At 44.4% G+C, this 20,904-nt stretch overlaps 1 protein-coding gene across 2 annotated transcripts in view; it reads right to left on the bottom strand.

Annotated features, from left to right (window-relative positions):
* Window positions 1-20,904, bottom strand: part of PSME4 (proteasome activator subunit 4) — an 82,599-nt gene that overhangs the window by 20,421 nt on the left and 41,274 nt on the right. For both annotated transcript variants that reach the window (XM_079968403.1, XM_079968404.1), the window contains 15 exons: window positions 20,475-20,632; window positions 18,591-18,686; window positions 15,872-15,927; window positions 15,411-15,467; window positions 14,956-15,011; window positions 14,770-14,868; window positions 13,892-13,954; window positions 13,643-13,738; window positions 12,838-12,969; window positions 11,338-11,547; window positions 8,621-8,757; window positions 8,131-8,184; window positions 6,535-6,664; window positions 1,952-2,033; window positions 955-1,108 (listed from right to left, as the gene is read on the bottom strand). In XM_079968403.1, the coding sequence (XP_079824529.1) occupies window positions 955-1,108; window positions 1,952-2,033; window positions 6,535-6,664; window positions 8,131-8,184; window positions 8,621-8,757; window positions 11,338-11,547; window positions 12,838-12,969; window positions 13,643-13,738; window positions 13,892-13,954; window positions 14,770-14,868; window positions 14,956-15,011; window positions 15,411-15,467; window positions 15,872-15,927; window positions 18,591-18,686; window positions 20,475-20,632 (1,580 nt within the window). The remainder of the gene's footprint in view (window positions 1-954; window positions 1,109-1,951; window positions 2,034-6,534; window positions 6,665-8,130; window positions 8,185-8,620; window positions 8,758-11,337; window positions 11,548-12,837; window positions 12,970-13,642; window positions 13,739-13,891; window positions 13,955-14,769; window positions 14,869-14,955; window positions 15,012-15,410; window positions 15,468-15,871; window positions 15,928-18,590; window positions 18,687-20,474; window positions 20,633-20,904) is intronic.

Genomic DNA, 20,904 nt, shown 5'->3' with positions numbered 1-20,904 from the left:
ATCAAAATTTAGACCCCACTGCAACTCACTGCAGCAAAATGTGTTAGGTAGATAGGTAAGATCAAACTCCAAAGAGATGAATATGTTTAAAAGGTATATTGGAGAAAAAATGTTGTTGCTGCCCCAAAACAAAAATAAGCAGAGTATGTATACCGTTGTATACCAGAAGGAATGTCTCCACTGGCATTGTTTAGCCCGGACACTGAGGTCCAGTTCCAAGAGTCTTCTGGAGGTTTCCTCATTGCCTGAAATGAAGTTACAGGGAACCAGGTAGAGGGCCTGATGCCCTCCCATCAGATGTCATGGAAATAAACAACTATCTTGACTTTTAGAAGACTTCTGAAGGCAGTCCAGTACAGTGGTACCTCGGGTTAAGTACTTTATTCATTCCGGAGGTCCGTTCTTAACCTGAAACTGTTCTTAACCTGAAGCACCACTTTAGCTAATGGGGCCTCCTGCTGCCACCGCGCCGCCAGAGCACGATTTCTGTTCTCATCCTGAAGCAAAGTTCTTAACCCGAGGTACTATTTCTGGGTTAGCAGAGTCTGAAGCGTATGTAACCTGAAGCGTATGTAACCCGAGGTACCACTGTATAGGGATGTTTTTAATGCTTGATGTTTTGCTGTTTTTTTATTATGTTGGAAGCCTTCTAGAGGGGATAGGGCAACCCCGTCAGATGGGCTGGATATAAGTACTACTAGTAATAGTTGTTGTTATACCAGCAAGACAACCGTTAGAAGGCTGTTGACAGAGGCAACAAGGGAGCTTTAAGTCCCGCAATGGGGAACATGTGGCCCTCCACAAATCCTAGAACTCCAACTCCCATCAGCCTCCACTAGCACAACCAGTGGTCAATGATGATGGAACACCTGGAGGGCTACAGGTTCCCCATCTGTGCCCTAGTCCCTTCCAGGTTCACCAGAGGAGGGGGGGACGGGACAAGCCAGTACTTACCGAGGCCAGGTGTAGTAACCCCAGTGTGTTTTCTCCACGAAACGACAGGCCTCCCAAGCTTCTTTAGTCTTTGGTAACCTTGCACTGTCATAATGCAGCCACTGGTTGTCAGGTCTGTCGCCGGCCCTGATCTCAGGAAGCTGAGGGGCTCCACCTGCTCACACACACAAAAAGAGAAAGCAACTGTTATATTATTGATCCTGTGAATCAGTTCCTGTGATTGGAACTATTTTATTTCTTTATCAAATTTATATACCGCCCGTCATCAACAATCAGTTTTTTTAAAAAAAACCAAGACAGTCAGTTTTAAGAATCTGTATACATACCATTTCCCCCCACCCTTTTCACATGAATTTCCAGAAGAAATCTGAGAATTCTTGGGCGATCTACATTTTCTATATAAAGGAAAGCCATGCAGTTTGCTTTCAGATGACAATAAAACCACTAAACCTGCATTACGAACCCAACTTCTCTTTACTTCGTCAACTTAAAATAAAACAAAAAACAAGCACAAGTATAAAAAGCCCATCAAAATGTACAATATTACCATGGGCTTTACTGAAAATTAGCTCAATTGTTGCCTTTGTCGCTGAAGAACACCAAGATTTACCATCTTGGGAAGGCGGTAGGGTTCCATCTTTGGCACTTTAATGGGGACAAAACTCCCTGCAGCAAAGATCTATTGGAAAGATTAGCTTCGATAACCGGCAACTTCTGGAGGGCCCTACATTACCTGACCCCACTTTCCCTGATCTAGAGTACAGTTCAATGAGTGAAGCATGCAACTGTCTCCACCCATCCTCAAGCCGCCATTTTGTTTCCTGCTCTGAATGATAGATCTTAGGGTTCCAGTAGAAAGAAAAATAGATCCTGCAAGCTTGAAATCTGACACCCCCTATATAACACAGTACATAGTTCACATATACACACTAAAAAAACAACTTCATGGGAGAAAAGCAACTCGGTGCTTGCAAGCGTTTTTGTTCAGGACACTTACTGATTTGGAACGGGCAGACGGACAACTTCTTGTGAGGCCTCTTCAGCTGCTTGAGGATGCCAGCCACAGCAGAAATCGCCATCTTTTTTGAAAAAAGGAAAAGAAAAGTTTAGCTCATGTGTTTTAAAAATTCAGTGCAAGCAACTGCTTCATTGCTATCTTAAAAAAGAAAGCTGCAAAAGTTAGGATTTCAGGTGGAAAAATCGAAGCTAGAAACGGAACTGTTAGAGCCTAAGACTAAGGTACTTTCAAAAATGTATAACTTGCTGTTGAAGTGGAATACACAAGATGAAACGGTTAAATCGGCCATGATAAAGTGGGTACAGGACATTGGATACAACATTATGTTTGAGGATTGGGAGAGGTTGTGGACTACTGGGCTGAATTTTACTGCATGTAATGCTTTGAAAGAAAATGTTATGAAAATGATATATAGATGGTACATGACCCCAGTCAAACTTGCAAAAATATACCACTTGTCTGATAACAAATGTTGGAAATGTAAAGAAAATGAAGGAACATTCTTTCACCTCTGGTGGACTTGCCCTAGAGTGAAGGCTTTCTGGGAAATGATATATAATGAGCTGAAAAAGGTATTTAAGTATACCTTCCCTAAGAAACCAGAGGCCTTCCTTTTGGGTATTGTCGGCCAGAACGTGCTAAAGAAGGACCGAACTTTTTTTTATGTACGCAACAACAGCAGCAAGGATACTTGTCGCTAGGCATTGGAAAACCCAAGATCTACCCACACTGGAAGAATGGCAGATGCAACTGATAGACTATATGGAACTGGCTGAGATGACTGGCAGAATCCGAGACCTGGGAGAAGAGACGGTGGAAGAAGATTGGAAGAAATTCAAGATTTATCTACAAAAATATTGTAAATTGTATGAATGCTAACAAGGAAGCGAGAGTATAAACAACTTGGCACCATTAAGCCAGATGAAGTGAATTATGAAGATAAGCTAAGTTTAAGAAAGGATAAAAAATTTGGAAGTTGTAGGTTATATTTAAATTCTTTAAGATTTGAATAAAGGATAGTTAAAATCAGAGATATAACATTGGAAAATTAGATAATAAGAATAGAAATAAGGGGATAAATTTGCTGGAAAAAATTTCAAACAGGAATGCAGGAGCGGGAGATGTGAGGGAGTCCAAAGAAGTGAAGAGATCTATGTCAAGAGATGTTATATTGTATTGTTTATTGGCATTGTAATTTAAACAAAACTGTTAATAAAAATTATTAAAAAAAAATAAAAATAAAAAAGAAAGCTGCTCTCCCTTCCTCACGCCCAATATTACAGAACTACGCAAGGAGTGGACTCCTGCCTGTTGATCTAGGGAAGAAGTGGTGTCCTTCCAAAACAATTTGCACCCACGTTTTCATCCGATCCCAAGGAAAATAACTTTCTGGTTCACCCAGCAGCTTTGAGTAACTGAAAAAGCAAGCATAAAAGCTGGACTCGCCCCCCCCCCCTTCACAGCACTAAATTTGACCCACTACTCTTCTCGTTTATTTTCTCCTAATGGTTCACCCTATGCTTCCTGTGGTTCAGTGAGGAAGAGACTAGAGTTCAGTGGAGGAACTTGTGTCCTGCATAGGGAAGGCTTGAGGTTGGAGAACCTCTTTTGGACTTTTTGTGTAGAAGGAAAACAAATTAATACGAGTCATTTGGGTTGGAAGATTGTGAAAAGTATTGCCTCACAGAAAACAGATCAGTTGGATGCCATTCTTGAGTTAATATTTTGAGTAATTTTTTTCATGTGACTGACAGGCAGAAAATCGGAAGTACTTTTTATTTTTCCTTTTTCTCTCCTCATTTCTTTTTTTCTATCTTTTCCTTTTCCTTTGCTGTTTCTTTTCTCTGTCCCCCTGTTTTTGGTTTTTATTTAGATTAGTTTCTTTGATCTTATCGTATTATGAAAAAGCTTCAACAAAATCTCATAAACAGAAGGCTCCAGTTTCAATGCCTGGCATCCAATGACCAAAAAGCAACAAAAAAGGCTTTTATGGGTATGTTCATAGCAAAAGGAAGAACAAAGAAACAGTGGGGTCACTCAGAGGAGAAGATGGTGAAATGCAAACAGGGGACACAGAAAGGGCTGAACTCCTCAATGCCTTCTTTGCCTCAGTCTTCTCCGATAAAGAAAACAATGCCCGACCTGAAGAATTTGGAGCAAATGATTCAGCAGAGGAAACACAGCCCAGAATAACTAAGGAGATAGTACAAGAATACTTGGCTAGTTTAGATGTATTCAAGTCTCCAGGGCCAGATGAACTGCATCCAAGAGTATTAAAAGAACTGGCAGGTGTGATCTCAGAACCACTGGCAGTCATCTTTGAGATTTCCTGGAGAACAGGCGAAGTCCCGGCAGACTGGAGGAGGGCAAATGTTGTCCCTATTTTCAAAAAGGGGGAAAGAGAGGACCCGAATAATTACCACCCAGTCAGTCTGACATCAATACCAGGGAAGATTCTGGAGCAGATCATTAAGCAAACAGTCTGTGAGCACCTAGAAAGGAATGCTGTGATCACCAATAGTCAGCATGGATTTCTGAAAAATAAGTCATGTCAGACTAACCTGATCTCGTTTTTGGACAGAATTACAAGCCTGGTAGATGAAGGGAACGCAGTGGATGTAGCCTACCTTGATTTCAGCAAGGCATTTGACAAGGTGCCCCATGATATTCTTGTAAAGAAGCTGGTAAAATGTGGTCTTGACTATGCTACCACTCAGTGGATTTGTAACTGGCTGACTGACTGAACCCAAAGGATGCTCATCAATGGTTCCTCTTCATCCTGGAGAAGAGTGACTAGTGGGGTGCCACAGGGTTCTGTCTTGGGCCCGGTCTTATTCAACATCTTTATCAACGACTTGGATGATGGACTCAAGGGCATCCTGATCAAATTTGCAGATGACACCAAACTGGGAGGGGTGGCTAACACCCCAGAGGACAGGATCACACTTCAAAACGACCTTGACAGATTAGAGAACTGGGCCAAAACAAACAAGATGAATTTTAACAGGGAGAAATGTAAAGTATTGCACTTGGGCCAAAAAAATGAGAGGCACAAATACAAGATGGATGACACCTGGCTTGAGAGCAGTGCATGTGAAAAGGATCTAGGAGTCTTGGTTGACCACAAACTTGACATGAACCAACAGTGTGACACGGCAGCTAAAAAAGCCAATGCAATTCTGGGCTGCATCAATAGGAGTATAGCATCTAGATGAAGGGAAGTAATAGTGCCACTGTATTCTGCTCTGGTCAGACCTCACCTGGAGTACTGTGTCCAGTTCTGGGCACCACAGTTCAAGAAGGACACTGACAAACTGGAACGTGTCCAGAGGAGGCCAACCAAAATGGTCAAAGGCCTGGAAACGATGCCTTATGAGGAACGGCTAAGGGAGCTGGGCATGTTTAGCCTGGAGAAGAGGAGGTTAAGGGGTGATATGATAGCCATGTTCAAATATATAAAAGGATGTCACATAGAGGAGGGAGAAAGGTTGTTTTCTGCTGCTCCAGAGAAGCAGACAAGAAGATTCCACCTAAACATTAGGAAGAGCTTCCTGACAGTAAGAGCTGTTCGACAGTGGAATTTGCTGCCAAGGAGTGTGGTGGAGTCTCCTTCTTTGGAGGTCTTTAAGCAGAGGCTTGACAACCATATGTCAGGAGTGCTCTGATGGTGTTTCCTGCTTGGCAGGGGGTTGGACTCGATGGCCCTTGTGGTCTCTTCCAACTCTATGATTCTATGACCAAGCAACAAGTGATGGAAAAGATCTCTCCTTAAGACCCCGAAGAGCCACTGTAGGTTAGAGAAAACCAAAGCTAGTTGCACAGTTAGTCTGGCCTAGTGTAAGGCAGATGCCTATGTAACAATTTAAATGGTAAAGGGACCCCTGACAGTTAAGTCCAGTCGTGAATGACTCTCGCTTTACCTGCCGAGGGAGCCAGTGTTTGTCCGCTCTGCAGACAGTTTTTCCGGGTCATGTGGCCAGCATGACTAAGCCACTTCTGGCGCAACGGAACACTGACACCAGAGCAGCGCACGGAAACGCCGTTTAGCTTCCTGCTGGAGCGGTACCTATTAATCCACTTGCACTTTGACGTGCTTTCGAGCTGCTAGGTTGGCAGGAACAGGGACCAAGCAACGGGAGCTCACCCCATTGTGGGAATTCAAACCGCCAACCTTCCGATCGGCAAGCCCAAGAGGCTCAGTGGTTTAGACCACAGCGTCACTCACGTCCCATGATTTAGTAACGATTTATTAAGGCCTAATTCATCCGTTCACTTTGGGCTGCAGTGGAAGTCCAAAAGGGAATGTCAGTGGTGTTAGTTATCCAAAGTGGTTTCCTTTGCACACTGGGCAAATCAGCAAGCCAACATGTGTCCACCAAGTCTGACCTTTGCCCAGGACATGGCAGTGTGGAAGCAAAATGCGTATTAACCTCATTTACAAGAACAGCAGCAGGTATCACTTTGACATGTGCAAAAGCAATCGTGTGACTCTGCCTTTGGGTTAAGAGGAATGGGATCAGCACTGGCAACCAACCATTTAAATCCATTTGCCATTTTCTTACCTTGCGAACCACTAGGGCATCGTGGTTGAGACATTTTACAAAGAATTTGATGGCTCTCGGAGGCAGCACCCTGTCGTCTCTTAACAGCAGGGACAGAAAACCGACACCAATGTGCTCAAACTTCCAGGGGCTGAGGAGGAAAGGGAGGAAATGGAATCAAATAGCCTTTTGGGACAGAGTGAATGAATGCAGTTATCAAGCACAATTTAGAGCCAAACCAATTCCTCCAGCCACTGTTAAAAGCTCTCCACTCCAGCGTTTGCACACAAGAGGCCCAACTCTCATTTGCACTACAACAGCTCTAATTTTAAGGTGGTGTGTGTGGTAGTAGAGATATATGCAATTCTAATATCCACACGATCGCATCTTATATGCATTTAACTTGCACAATTTCAACTACATGCAGTCGAAGGCCGGCTGTTTGAAACCCCACAAATTAAATGCAGAGTCGTTGTGAGGGGAGGGCCTTACTCAGGAAGCAAGGCTCCCTCATCTCACTGAGACTGGGATGCTTCCACAAGATCTCGCAAGAGCATCCCAGGGCTTCTGGAACCAGCACACCACTTCTGGAAGCCCCAGGATGCTCACACAGGGGTTTAATTAATAATAATAATAATAATAATAATAATAATAATAATAATAATAATAATAATTTATTATTTCTACCCTGCCCATCCGGCTGGGTTTCTCCAGCAACTCTGGGCGGCTTCCAACAAAGTAGTGAAATACAGTAGTCTGTTAAACATTAAAAAGCTTCCCTTTTAATGTTCCCTTAAACATTAAAAGCTTTCCCTTCCAAGGGTTTGAGTATACACGGTTTTGCTTATACGCTGAACCACTGGAACCGAACTCGTAAGACTGCGTAAGACTGTAAGATACGATTAATCATAATGTACTTAAAGGCATGGAGTTTTCAAAATTTTAAAAAAATAAATCCCCATAGGGGAAGGAAGATGAAGAATGTCAACAGCATTTGAAGGTCAACACTTCTGCAGCCTTCTATGATGCCCAAAGAAGAGAGATACAAACGAGGACTTTCAATGAGTTGAGGATTTACTTCAAGATAAGGACATTGTTAAAAAGAAAAACATGAAGAGTCAAGAGGTGGTACCATGATCCATCTTCAGACGATTTACAAGAAAAATGCAATCCACTCAGAAGCAGGTACTGAGCAAAACATTCAGAATTTATTGTTAGCTAAAGCACGGGTGGAGTACCTGTGACTCAGCACATACAGATGCCATAATCCCTAACCATTGGTCAAGCTGGCTAGGGCTGGTAGGTGTTTGGCGTCCAACAGCATTGGGGAGGGTACGGGTTCCCCATCCCTGAGTTAAATTATCACATTATTCAGCTCTGATCCCGTAAGACCTGTGGGGGGAATGGTGCTGCCGTGTGTCAAAATATCTGGGCTGAATCTTCTTTTGATTCCCTTTTATACGAACAGAAACCTTGAAAGAAAACTGTTTTATCTGCCACAGAATTTAGAATGGGGACTGGGAAAAGAATCACATAGAATAATCTCACAATCCTGTCTAAAAGTCTCTCAAAGCCAGAGAATGATTTACATTTTGGAAATGAAACATGCATACTTACAGATTTCTTTGATCCACACAATCTAACAGCTTGTTAATCAGGTTTTCATAGTTTCTGAAAATGAAAAGAAACATTCCGATATTAATCACATTTAGGACCTCAATAACATGCAGTGTGCCTCCTCTGCTTCTGCTACCTGCTAAAATAATACAATTCTTTGTGGCAGCCGCTGCATATGAAAGACTTACCACAAGGTGCCTTACAAGAAAAATTTTAACTGAGCACTACATTTTCCAGTTTGTCTATCAACCCAAAGACAGACATGTTGAAGTGTTCATGAACAGACAAGACAGTCATTAGATTGTTTTTTTTCTTAGAAGCAAAAGAGGCAAAAACTGATGAACAGCAAATTAAGCTTTATATACATTATGGAAAAGTGAAATTTCTAGCTATTTACTTATTTTACTGCAAAATAAAATGAATAGTTAAGACATATCATTGCAAAGTTAAATAAAGTGTTAATTTTACTCTATGGCCCCGGTGCACTTACTGAGAGGACTCAGCATTCCTCTCTTTCTGTCGCTGAATTCCCTGTTGGAGCTCCTCTGAACTAAGACTCGTCCAGTTGTTCTGCAGAACCCCCGACTTCTGCATGAGGACAGCGACCTCAACACATTTCTCCGGAACCTGGCAAAGTAGGGAGATGCAAATGAAGTCTCTGACAGAACAAGGACATTCCTCCCTAGGGAAACACGCGGCGTTTTATGGATTCAAAAGACCTTCACCGCCACACAAAAAACTCTCTAAAATATATATTCAGTCTATCAAATGAATAATACTGCTTTTGGAGGAATATTCCAAAAGCCCAGTAATCCTAGCCCCTACTTGGAGCATCGTTCCTTAATTTTTGTGATCATCTACGTACCGTATTTTTCACCCTATAGGACGCACATTTCCCCTCCAAAAATGAAGGGGAAATGTGTGTGCGTCCTATGGGGCAAATGCAGGCTCCTTGGCTTCAGCGAAAGCAACGCGAAGCCTCCGAAGCCTGCGCTCCGGAGGCTTCGTGCTGCTTTCACTGAAGCCAGGAGAGTCTGCTCTTTGAGGCTGGCGGTGGGGGAAAGCAGCGCTTCCCCCCACTGCCAGCCCCACAAGCTGGGGGGGCAGCGGGAAGGCACGCGGTGCCTTAGCGCTGCTCCCCGACCTGGCTTTGAGGCTGGCGGTGGGGGAAAGCAGCGCTTCCTCCCACCACCAGCCCCACAAGCTGGGTCGAAAAGCCCGCAGGAGCTGTGCGCTCTTTAAAGAGCGTGCCACTCTTGGGGGCTTTTACCTAAGGAGGGAGAAGGGACTGTTAGGGTATTTCCGTTCCACCTTAAAAGGTGTCACAGCCTGCGTATTTCCTGTTCACAGGATGTTTCTGTTGTGTCTTTGCTTTCGTTTCTCTCTGTGCCTGAACACGCAAGCAGGAGTCATGTTTTTTCCTTTGTTCTGACCAACACTGAATAAACTTCTAAATAATGCTCTCCTGCGTGCATCTTTCGCTGTGCGAATTCTGATAGCGCGTGCATCAGCTCTGGAATGTGGCAAGCGATTTTCTGGAGCTCATGTCGCTAATTGCTGATACTGTATCTACAGGAGATCGATGGATCGTCCGGAGGTGATGTGGGGGCCATGATGGGCTTTATCTCCCTGGCAGTATCCCAACAGGGACTGACTGGCCGAGTCAATCCCTTCTCCTTCCTGTGGGCTTTTGCGGGAGATGGGGGAATTCCCCCACCTCCCGCAGAAGCCGTGCGCTCTTTAAACGGGCTGCACGGCTTCTCCTGGCTTTTCTAGGAGGTGGGGGAATTCCCCCACCTCGTAGAAAAGCCTGCAGGATGCCGCACAGCCTTTAAAGAGCGCGCCGCTCTTGGGGGCTTTTCCCCAAGGAGGGACAAGGGACTGACTGGCCATTTCAGTCCCTTCTCCCTCCTGGTCGAAAAGCCCGCAGGAGTCGCGCGCAGCTCCTGTGGGCTTTTGCGGGAGGTGGGGAAATTCCACCACCTCCCGCAAAAGCAGGGAGAAGGTCTTGGAGTAGCGCACAGAGCTGCGGGGTGGGGGGGGGATCTTTTTTCCCCTTGATTCCCCCCCCCCCGAAGACTAGGTGTGCCCTATGGGCGGGTGTGCCCTATAGGGTGAAAAATAAGGTATCTCTGCACTGCATCTTCCTCTCCATTCTCCCAAAGGAATTTGGCCTTTTTGAAAACTAACTGCACAAATGCTTTAAAAGTTATATTTTCACATCCCTGTCAGAAACACCTCATATAACAACCATCCAAATGTTCTGTTCCTGTAGTAATTATCTTAGAGGCACCTAGTCATTAATAATAAGAATAAGAGTAAGAATAAGAATAAGAATTTGTAATTTATACCCCGCCCATCTGAGTTTCTCCAGCCACTCTGGGCGGCTCCCAATCGAGTGTTAAAAACAATACAGAATTAAATCGTTAGCTGCGGCTCCCCAACACGTAACAAAACACATGTCATAAGGGCTTCTTCATGCTCCGAGTAGCTCCACAATTCACCACTGCTGCATGTACCTGGGTGTTCAGCTATGTGCTTCCCACAGTATCTGGGCTGTGAGTTTCATGGTAAGTGCAGAAAGGGGTTTAAAGTGTGGGCCTCATACATGCCTCTTCATGGGTCCCTGTGGTATTTCCCTCTGCTTTGCAACCAAAAAAGGCTCCCAGAGCAGGTTACAAAGATCTGCTGATGCGTCACCCATGAAAACGCAGCAACTGCCTGCTGCTTTGATCTGGAAGCTCCTTGACTGTAGCACATCCATTCCATAGCAAGCCCTGCACCAGATGTAAACCTATTTGACCCACTTTGTGCATTACCACTGGCAGCACAATCGTCCAGCAGGAACACAAAAACCGAGCGGGGTCTATTCTGGATGGTAAATCACATTTCTCTGATGGCATACTGTCCTGAGCCCCCAGTTTCACGAAGCCTGTGGGAACCGTTTAATTTTTGTGCACAAAAATTACTTGGTTGCCTAGCATGCAAACGGTTTTCATTCATGACGGCAATCACTCTGCCGGCATAACGTTGGAAGCAGGAATGAAGGAAGCACTACCTTGAACCCAGTTTGATTGGCCCTGGTGGCCCACCCTCAAGACTCGCACATGCCGCTACTGGCTTCCAGGATCATCATGCAACCGCTGGCAATCCCTTCATCCAGTTATTCCTAACAGTTGCTTAGTGAAGAAGATCTTTCATGCTTACTGTAAAATCCAGTCCTATTGTTTCATACTGCCGATGAATCTTCTCTGCAAGGTCATCAAATAGTCGGACTATGGATGGTTTTTCCAGAGACATTGCTTTGCTAAGTCCAGAAGAGACTATTGCAGGCCAGGTTTGGACAATGCAGTCCCAGTCATGAAGATTTGCCAGACACACCCCACTGTGGTTTCCAAGAAGGCAATACAAGGCACCCTACAGAAAAGAGGTTTGAGGACACATTTATTAACCTAGAATTGATTGTATAGCTTCAAAGAACTGCAGTAAAGTATGTGTACTGTTAGGTGCCTACAGAGTCGTCTATACAGTTGTCATTTCAGAAACACTAATTTAAGTGATTTATTCTATGAGGCAGCGGCAAGGAAAAGTTCCTGCATCATTTTACCTAACAGTAAATATGCAGCATACTCAATAGGGACAGGATTCCTAATGTGCCCCATCAGCAGAAGCCCTGTGCAAGGACTTCTGCTTGTGTAACAGGGCTCCCACCACTCCACATGCCCCAAATTGGCTTTTGGGGGGGAGGGGTTTGAGAAAATCTCCAAAATAATGTTCAGGGGGGTCATTCTATCTGGCAAGCTGCAACGTTTGCAGAACCGAATGTCTGTAACACTGTGATGCTGAGTTACACTCCATACACTTCTGACATTACTTTTTAAAAGCAGCTCTTTCATCTTAGAAGCACTTGCTTCACTCTTCCAAGGTTGCAGACACAATGCAGAAGCTTGTTCCTTTAAGCTATTCCTCTGCATTCAGATAATATTCTTCTTCACAACTAACTAAATGGAAAAGAGGAGATATTTGCAGTTGCACGTCTCTCAATCCCACAAGCCCCCAACTAATGCAAAAAGTTGACGGAACAGAGTTAATGGAATGAATGAGGTTTTAAAGAACTGGTTGTTTTCCTCGTGTTGTTTTCCTTGTCATCCCATTTTCCTTTGTGGCGTGTTTTATACTGTATCTCGTGAAAGCCACTCTGGGCTTCACATTTTCAGCTGAACAGCAGAGTAAAAATAATAAATGACTCCCCTTTACCGAAACATTGTTCCAGTCCTTTTGTTACCACATCTAATCTAAAGCACTTCATAACTAAGGGTTTAACTAAATAAGGAAGACTAAGTTCCTTGAGCCCATTCTACTGGATAAAAACTCCACCCTCCCATCTCACCCCACATTCAAACCAGTCCATGTTACAATGATTTAGAAAGGTGTCTGTGCTCAGGGTTTGCAGAAGGCATTAATAAAATGGCAAACTCTGAAGAACGTGGGAAACACGTTAGATTCAGGGGAGAAGGCAAGTCTTTGGTACACTGACATTAGTGTCATTTGTTTTTCATGATTACTGCAATTCACTACATACTGCTACTTACAAGTCATGCCACCACTTCAAAGTCATGCTAGCACAACTTCAAAAGCCCATTAATATGTGCATCATATAATACAAAACGAGAGCCCGTGAAGAGACTGAAGAAGTGCCTGGCTTACTTTAAACTGCTGCTGGGTGACATCGTGCCCATCTGGCCGCAAAAACTCCAGAACCAAAGGAATGATGTCCCTGCAACAGAAGTTGTAAGTCCCCAGGGCTGTGAAGAATGCATGCTGAGCTTTGTTTCTGACCTAAAGAAACAACAAACACAGACAGTTGCACAAAAGCTGAAGACAGGAACTATAAACTTCAATTAATGAATGTCGCTTGTGTTTCAGGCTGACTCCTGGCATTTTAAGAGTCTCCCCATTTGGATTATGCCACGAGGGGCAGGAACCACTAGCCATTAGCCCAGGCTTCCCCAAACTCGGGCCTCCAGATGTTTTTGGCCTACAACTCCCCTGATTCCTAGCTAGCAGGACCAGTGGTCAGGGATGATGGGAATTGTAGTCTCAAAACATCTGGAGGGCCAAGTTTGAGGAAGCCTGCATTAGCCAAGGATCTGCAGATGAGATGGGCAATCCCTATGCCATGTGAATGGAACTGCACATCTCCTCGTCTTTCTCCCCCCCCCTTTTTTCAACAGCTTTCGGGGTGTCCTGGTTTTTACTTTTTGAAACATGGCAAACCCTAACAGAGGTGGCGTGATTGCTCCTGACAAGAATGGCAGTGGTTGAAAAAGTGGCCAGTCTTTTGCCAAACCGAAAGAATATCATTGACAAGAAAAAAGCTAGCACACAGTGCCTTTGCATAGGTTTTTGCCCTAAAAACAGAACAGAACCGTATTACCTGCAAACACCAGTTTGAAGCCAACCCCATTAACACCCTGACTGCAGAAAATTGACAGACCCAACATATGCTTACCTGGCCGTATGAACTTGTGGACAAACGCAGGAGGTCCCTGATCAAGTCTTGGTGTACTTTTTTATACTCACAGCCTTCAACAGTGAGTGTTCTTAGCTAAACAGAAAAGGCTAAATTAGAATACATGTGCATTTGTGTGTGTTCACGTTATAAATGTAAGGAATATGCGTAAACAACAAGGCTTCAACTTTTTTTCAAATTCAAAGGTAACCAACAAGCAAACACTGGTTGTAAAGAAAGGCACATTACCTCGTGCTGCAACATGACTCTGTCAATCAGCAGTGCTCTGATATGCTGTTTTTTGCCTTGAAGCTGAAAACAAGCAAGCAAACCCATTAAGTGCATGAAAACAGTTATACATGTTCAAAATCAGCTTCCTGCTTTTTCCTCATTTTCTCAGTTCGTCTTCTTCAGTATGTCCTACTGGTTAGCAACAAAGAAAACCCTATTCAAAGATGGCAACTTGCAGGTGAGATCATCAGCTGCTGCTTTACAGTGTCTAACACTGACAGAGCAACAGGAGCTCTCTCCATCGCACTGATTCGAACCGCCAACCTTCTGATCAGCAAGCCCAAGAGGCTCAGTGGTTTAGACCACAGCACCACCCGCTCCCCCTTTACAGCCCTTTAAGTGCATACAGTTGGGCAAATTTTCTCATAAAATGTGTCCTGCTTCACAATGTGTCTGCTGCAATGATTGGCAGCTGTGCAATTAACAGCTGTTCAATTCAGCATCAACCTCCTATTCCAGTGATGGCCAAACTTGGCCCTCCAGCTGTTTTTGGACTACAACTCCCATCATCCCTAGCTAACAGGGCCAAGTATAACTATTGCACAACCACTATATTCCTACCCCACCCCCACCCCCCTGACTTCTGAATGTGATTCATTTATTCTGAAAGATTGTATGACAACATCCTGACATTAAAATGAATACATTTCTTTCAACAACGTGAACTGCTAGGATATTTTCCTGAATATCTTTGGGGGAGTGAGTGTTAGTGCTGAAAAAAGTACCTACAAATTGCTTCATAAACAATTAATATTGTTAATGTTCTAGGTAGCCCATAATTTCTTCCTGAAAGCTTTAGAAATGCCACTTAGGTTTAGATAGGCTAAAATACAAACCCTGTTCTCCATTGATTTTTTCACCAAGTTGAAGCTTTTCCATCGGGAATCAAACTCATGCTTGTGTGACCCTTGGAAATGTAAAAGGTCCCCAATGATCTGCAAAACAAGAACTTGCATTATATAGAGCAAATCCACCCGCCCAGCTTAAAATGTTAGAAAACATGCCAGACGTTATGGCTTTACCTTTATGATGAGAAACAAAGACTTTGTATCATCCTCCGAATGGTCAAGTATATAATCTATTATGGTAGAAAGGAAAATCCAATTCAGTAGGACAACTTAAAATAATAATAATAATAATAATTTATAATTTATACCCTGCCCATCTGGCTGGGCCTCCCCAGCCACTCTGGGCGGCTTCCATAAAAACCAAAAATACAGTAAAATATCACACGTTAAAAACTTCCCTGAACAGGGCTGCCTTAAGATGCCTTAAAAGTGTTAGTTCATACACTACTGGACACTTTAAGCTCAAATGCTTTATATAAGAATGGAAGCAAGCATAAATCGTGATTGACTGTTTATTATGTTTCCACTTCCATCGCCAAAATTAGATTTTAAATCTGCATTGAACTACAAACCTTAAGCAATTGTACGGGTTCAGGCGGACAAAAAGAAATGACTAAAAACGCACTTACGCAGCAGTTTCCTTGTGATTTTGCTGATGGATTCCCTGTAATTCGCTCTTGACAGATCTAGACAAGGTAAGACCAGTCGTTACTCATAGTAACATTACTTATAGCTGTACATTACATGATGCTGCAAGATGCAGATCACTGGAAAGCAGACATGCCAAAATAAACACAAAGGCAGATTTCATCGAACAGTACTAGATGGAGGGCATGAAAGGATCTATACAGACACACATACGTGCATGCCTATGTTCATTAGGCATATACTTACACACACACACACACACACACACAATCTTCAGTGCACACATGTCCCTGGTATGTAAACAGGAACTTCCCCATCCTTTTCAGTGTCCGATATCACGCCACACATGTACATCTAGGTGTCCCAAATACTGGAGTAATTCAGGCCGATGAGTTTTGGTACTGGTACGCAACACAAAATGCAAAATATGGAACCAACTTACCATAGTCAACACCAGTATAGAGTTTGATCTCTTCTAAAGACACTAGGCTTGGGACCCTGCAGGACATACAATGCATCCGCACCATTGAAACAAAACATCTGATGCACTTTCCCAAATGCGTTTAATCATTGTTAACATTTATGAAGGCTAAGAACAGCTGCTACTATGATTTTCTGTAATTGAATAATAGGCTTAAGAAAGCTGGCAAGGACAAAGAGGCCAGGCCAGGCTTCAGTTGCTGGGATTTCTGCATGTTATGTTAAGTGCTCATGAGCCACTTTGGGGGTCCAAGAGACAGCACAAAAAACTTGGATAGACATCAGTTTTATAACACTTTTAATTAGTATTCAACTGTTGCTTGTTTTGCTTGCATTTTTAAATTTTACTTTATGTTTCTATTATTTATAAAAAGCCTTAAAATTATTCAGAAACAGCAGTTTATAAATGCATTAAAAAAACCCCAATGATTCCCACAAATTATATTTTGGTGAGAAGTTTGATCAGTTTAGGTCTTTGGCAATAGGTATGTGCTAAATAAGGAAATTATGGCAGCACCTTTACAAGAAAGTTTTCTTCCATATGAGAAGCTTTCCCCCTTATGGGGTCTATTACTTATTACCTGCCACAGCTCAGTGAGTGGACAGATGAACATTTGTGTAGGACAGACATCACTATATCCTTGAAATTCCCTAAGTAAGCGACTACAAAACAGACACACAAATAAATTTCAAAAAACTAAGTGCAGGAGGCATTATTTCTTTATGAGAAAGCAATGTACAGTCGCACCTTGGAAGTCGATGAGAATCCGTTCCGGAAGGCTGTTCAACTTCCAAAATGTTTGGAAACCAAAGCACGGCTTCCAATTGGCTGCAGGAAGCTCCTGCAGCCAATCGGAAGCCCCGGTAGCCCAGTCGGACGTTTGGCTTCCAAAAATAGTTTGCAAACTCGAACAGTCACTTCTGGGTTTGCGGCGTTCGGCAGCCAAAACATTCAAGAACTAAGCTGTTCAAAAACCAAGGTATGACTGTACATTGCAATCCTATGCCCACTTAAAGGTAAAGGTAAAGGTACCCCTGCCCGTACGGGCCAGTCTTGACAGACTCTGGGGTTGTGCGCCCATCTCACTTAAGAGGCCAGGGGCCAGCGCGGTCCGGAGACACTTCCGGGTCACGTGGCCAGCGTGACATCGCTGCTCTGGCCAGAGCCAGAGCCAGAGCCGCACACGGAAACGCCGTTTACCTTCCCGCTGGTAAGCGGTCCCTATTTATCTACTTGCACCCGGAGGTGCTTTCGAACTGCTAGGTTGGCAGGCGCTGGGACCGAGCAGCGGGAGCGCACCCCGCCGCAGGGATTCAAACCGCCGACCTTTCGATCGGCAAGCCCTAGGCGCTGAGGCTTTAACCCACAGCGCCACCTGCGTCCCTCCTATGCCCACTTACTTGGAAGTAAGTCCCACTGAACTCAATACAGCTTACTTCTGAGCAAGCAGGAGGAAGAGCTCAGTTGGTTAGAGCATGGTGAAGAAGAAGAAGAAGAGTTTGGATTTGATATCCCGCCTTTCACTCCCCTTCAGGAGTCTCAAAGCGGCTAACATTCTCCTTTCCCTTCCTCCCCCACAACAAACACTCTGTGAGGTGAGTGGGGCTGAGAGACTTCAAAGAAGTGTGACTGGCCCAAGGTCACCCAGCAGCTGCATGTGGAGGAGCGGAGACGCGAACCCGGTTCCCCAGATTACAAGACTACCGCTCTTAACCACTACACCACACTGGCTCTATATGGTGCTGATAATGCCAAGATTGCAGGATTGATCCCCATATGCAACAGCTGCATATTCCTGCATTGCAAGGGACTGGTCTAGATCACGCATGCCCAACTCCCAAGAGACTGTGATCTACTCCCAGTATAAAAAAAACTGGCAGTAATCTACCCATTGTCATTGGAGGGCAGAGGAGCGTGCGTGGGATGGGTGGATTGCCCAGAGTTGTTGAGCTTTTTAAGGGAAGGATTGCACAGTTTTTTAGCCTTTTCCTTGTAACTTTTTGTATACGATAAGGATCCCACGATCTACCATGATCAGCTGGGGATCTACTGGTAGATCGCGATCTACTGGTTGGACATCCCTGGTCTAGATGATCCTCAGGAATTCCTTTCAACTCTAGGGTACTATGTATAGACTGCACCATCAGTTATTCAGTGGCTTTGATCAGGAGAAAGTTTTCCAGAACCCAGTGCGAAGAGAACTTGCTGATGAAAAGCAGAGCTTCAAAACACTGTGACTCTCTCTCTCTCTGACTAGTCACTATGGGATGTACAGTGGTGCCCCGCAAGACGAATGCCTCGCAAGACGAAAAACTCGCTAGACGAAAGGGTTTTCCGTCTTTTGAGGTGCTTCGCAAGACGAATTTCCCTATGGGCTTGCTTCGCAAGACGAAACGTCTTGAAAGTTCTTGCGAGTTTTTTTCCTTTTTCTAAGCTGCTAATCCGCTAATAGCGCTAATCCGAAAGACGAAAAAACCGCAAGATGAAGAGACTCGCGGAACGAATTAATTTCGTCTTGCGAGGCACCGCTGTATTGGGCGTTCTGAGTACATATGACTCCAGGTTGGCGAATTTTAATACAAGTTTTACACAATCCTTTGTGACAAGTATCAGTCTGTGGTTTTTTTTCCTCTAGGCCATTCTAAGTATGTATTACCTATGCAAAACAAAGTTTACTCACAGGTGATCTACTCTGTTTCCTTTCAGAGGTGGCAGAATGTTCCCGGACCCGATCAGGCAATTGTGTACTATAGAAAGACACTGCTGCACATCATCTCTGAAAGCAAATGTTAAATGTATTTCAATATTTAAGGTAAGCAAACCTAGTTTTCGATGGAGAGAGGGTTACTTGCCGACATGCCCACTAGAGGGTACTCTTGGGTAATCACGCAATTCCTGAACCCCAGAAGCCTGGAAAATATGACTATTGCAGCTACAGACTCATTTATAGCACAGTGCATAATCTCCCAGATCCGAAGCGCGCACACATACCACACACCCCAGCAACGATTGGATTTTAAAAGAGCACTGGAGATTTTTAAGTTGCTGGAGGGTTGTGTGATCTCCCAAGGAGACTGCAGTGTGCAGGGACTGGCAGGATGAGTGGTGAGAGGCACATGCTGGGGAAACCCCAGGGGAGGAAGGCTCAGAGCCAGGGGAGAAATGAGGGGAACAGAGGAGAGGTCAGCTGGAGAAGATTGGGAGAAGGTGCCGGATGCTGGAGTGGCAACAGGGTTTAGAGAGCAGGAAGAGCCTGTGACAGGGAGCAGTTCAGACCTTGAGGCTGAAGAGGAGGAGGGGGTTCAAGAGGCAGCTGAAGGATCCCTCTCCTGCTACAACAAGTTCGCCACTCCACCCCACCCCACTCCAAGAATGCATGGAATAATCAGGGCGGCAGGACAGAAGCCAGAGGTGTGCAAATGCAGTTTAACACAGCTTGGGAAACATCCGTACAAGGGGGAGCCTTGTGGAGAGGTGTGGAAGGCAGGGACCTTCATTCCTGGCAACTGCTCCAAAGGGGCAAGAGCTACTGGGAAAGGCAGCTGAGTTGTAGATCCGTTTCCTTTAATAAAAAGTTAACCACTGACAACTGGCTCTCTCTCTCTCTCTCTTCATGCTGACCTGCATCCGACTCCAGCCCTGACAGGAGAATTGTGTTAACCCTTCCCCCTCCAGATGCAACACCACTCTGAACCTGCCGCACGGGCGGCAACTAGCTTGAAAATATTGTCCCACTGACTCCAAGGGAGGCGGTTCTCAAGCCTAATCGCCACACTGGAGGTCAGGGCAAGCAGGGGATAGGGATGCCTGGAGAGCCACATCTGGCCCACTACTCAGAGGTTTCCCACCTCTAGTTACTTAGAGTGTAAGCTTTGTTGAGAAAATACACAAAGTAGCATAAACAGGAAACTTGATTTAAATCAAGTAAGTACTAGCAAGCTCCATGATTGAGCAGAAATTAGAACCTGTGTCTCATTTACCTGGACAGGTATATTCGCACTAAACCACACTGGCTCCCTATATAGGGTCGCATCTAACAAAGTCATCCTATGATCGAACTTATGCAGAACAGATTTTGGGATGGGGGGGTGCAGGGGGCAGAGGGGAAGCTTCATTCTTTAAGTGGAAGTCCTTGTGTGAACCCATTATGTGGCAGCTGGGAACGCTCCAGTTCAAACCGGGAGCCACACACAATTCATTACAGGAGGGCATTTCACATGTTACATTTTTGATATGCAGCTAGAAATGTTCTGAACTGGTAAGTCCTCATCTCAACTACAAACTCACCAGGAGGACTTTGGCAAGCCAAAATCTTCAAAAATCAAAGCAAAACACATTCACACAACAGATAAGCACATAGTATCAAATAAAAGCATATGCCAAGAAGCTGAATTGGCTGAACTGCGCAATAAAGATGTGTTTGCAACCACATGTTTGCAGGACACCCACCAAGCCCCTCCGTAAGCTGACAGCCAGTCTACCTGTGCAAATATTGCCAACCCAAAATGCGCCTGTCTGTTAAACTCTTGAGAAAAACCCAACCACCAGATACACTTCTACGAACCTGGACATTTCAAGATTTCCATCTGCGTAGCTTCCTAGCTTGTCAAGTTCCGGCTGCAGAAAAGAATCCAGCAACTCAAAGGAAAAAGCGATCTCTTCGGCTGAAGGAACATGCCATTGGATGTCAAGTTTCCATAGATCCCCAGGCTTCCCCCAGTCCTGCAAACACAAGAGAAGAGTGCGCATTTCGCACTTAGTGAGAATGGTAAACATATCACATGTTACACATGAGGGCAATATTTACTATAGACAAAAGAGGGTTGGCACCACGTGCCCTGGGCAAGAGAAACGCATCACACACAAAAATATCTTAGAAGGTAGCAGTTTGGGATAACTGAGAGAAGAGCCTTGCAGCAAATTTTGAAAATAAAGCTCACTAGCAACCTTTTTCGGCTCGGGGGCCACAATCCCTTCTGGACAGCCTTCCAATG

Source organism: Podarcis cretensis (assembly GCF_951804945.1).
Source record: "Podarcis cretensis genome assembly, chromosome: 3".
Taxonomy (NCBI): domain Eukaryota; kingdom Metazoa; phylum Chordata; class Lepidosauria; order Squamata; family Lacertidae; genus Podarcis; species Podarcis cretensis.
This window is presented reverse-complemented; position numbering and strand designations above follow the sequence as displayed.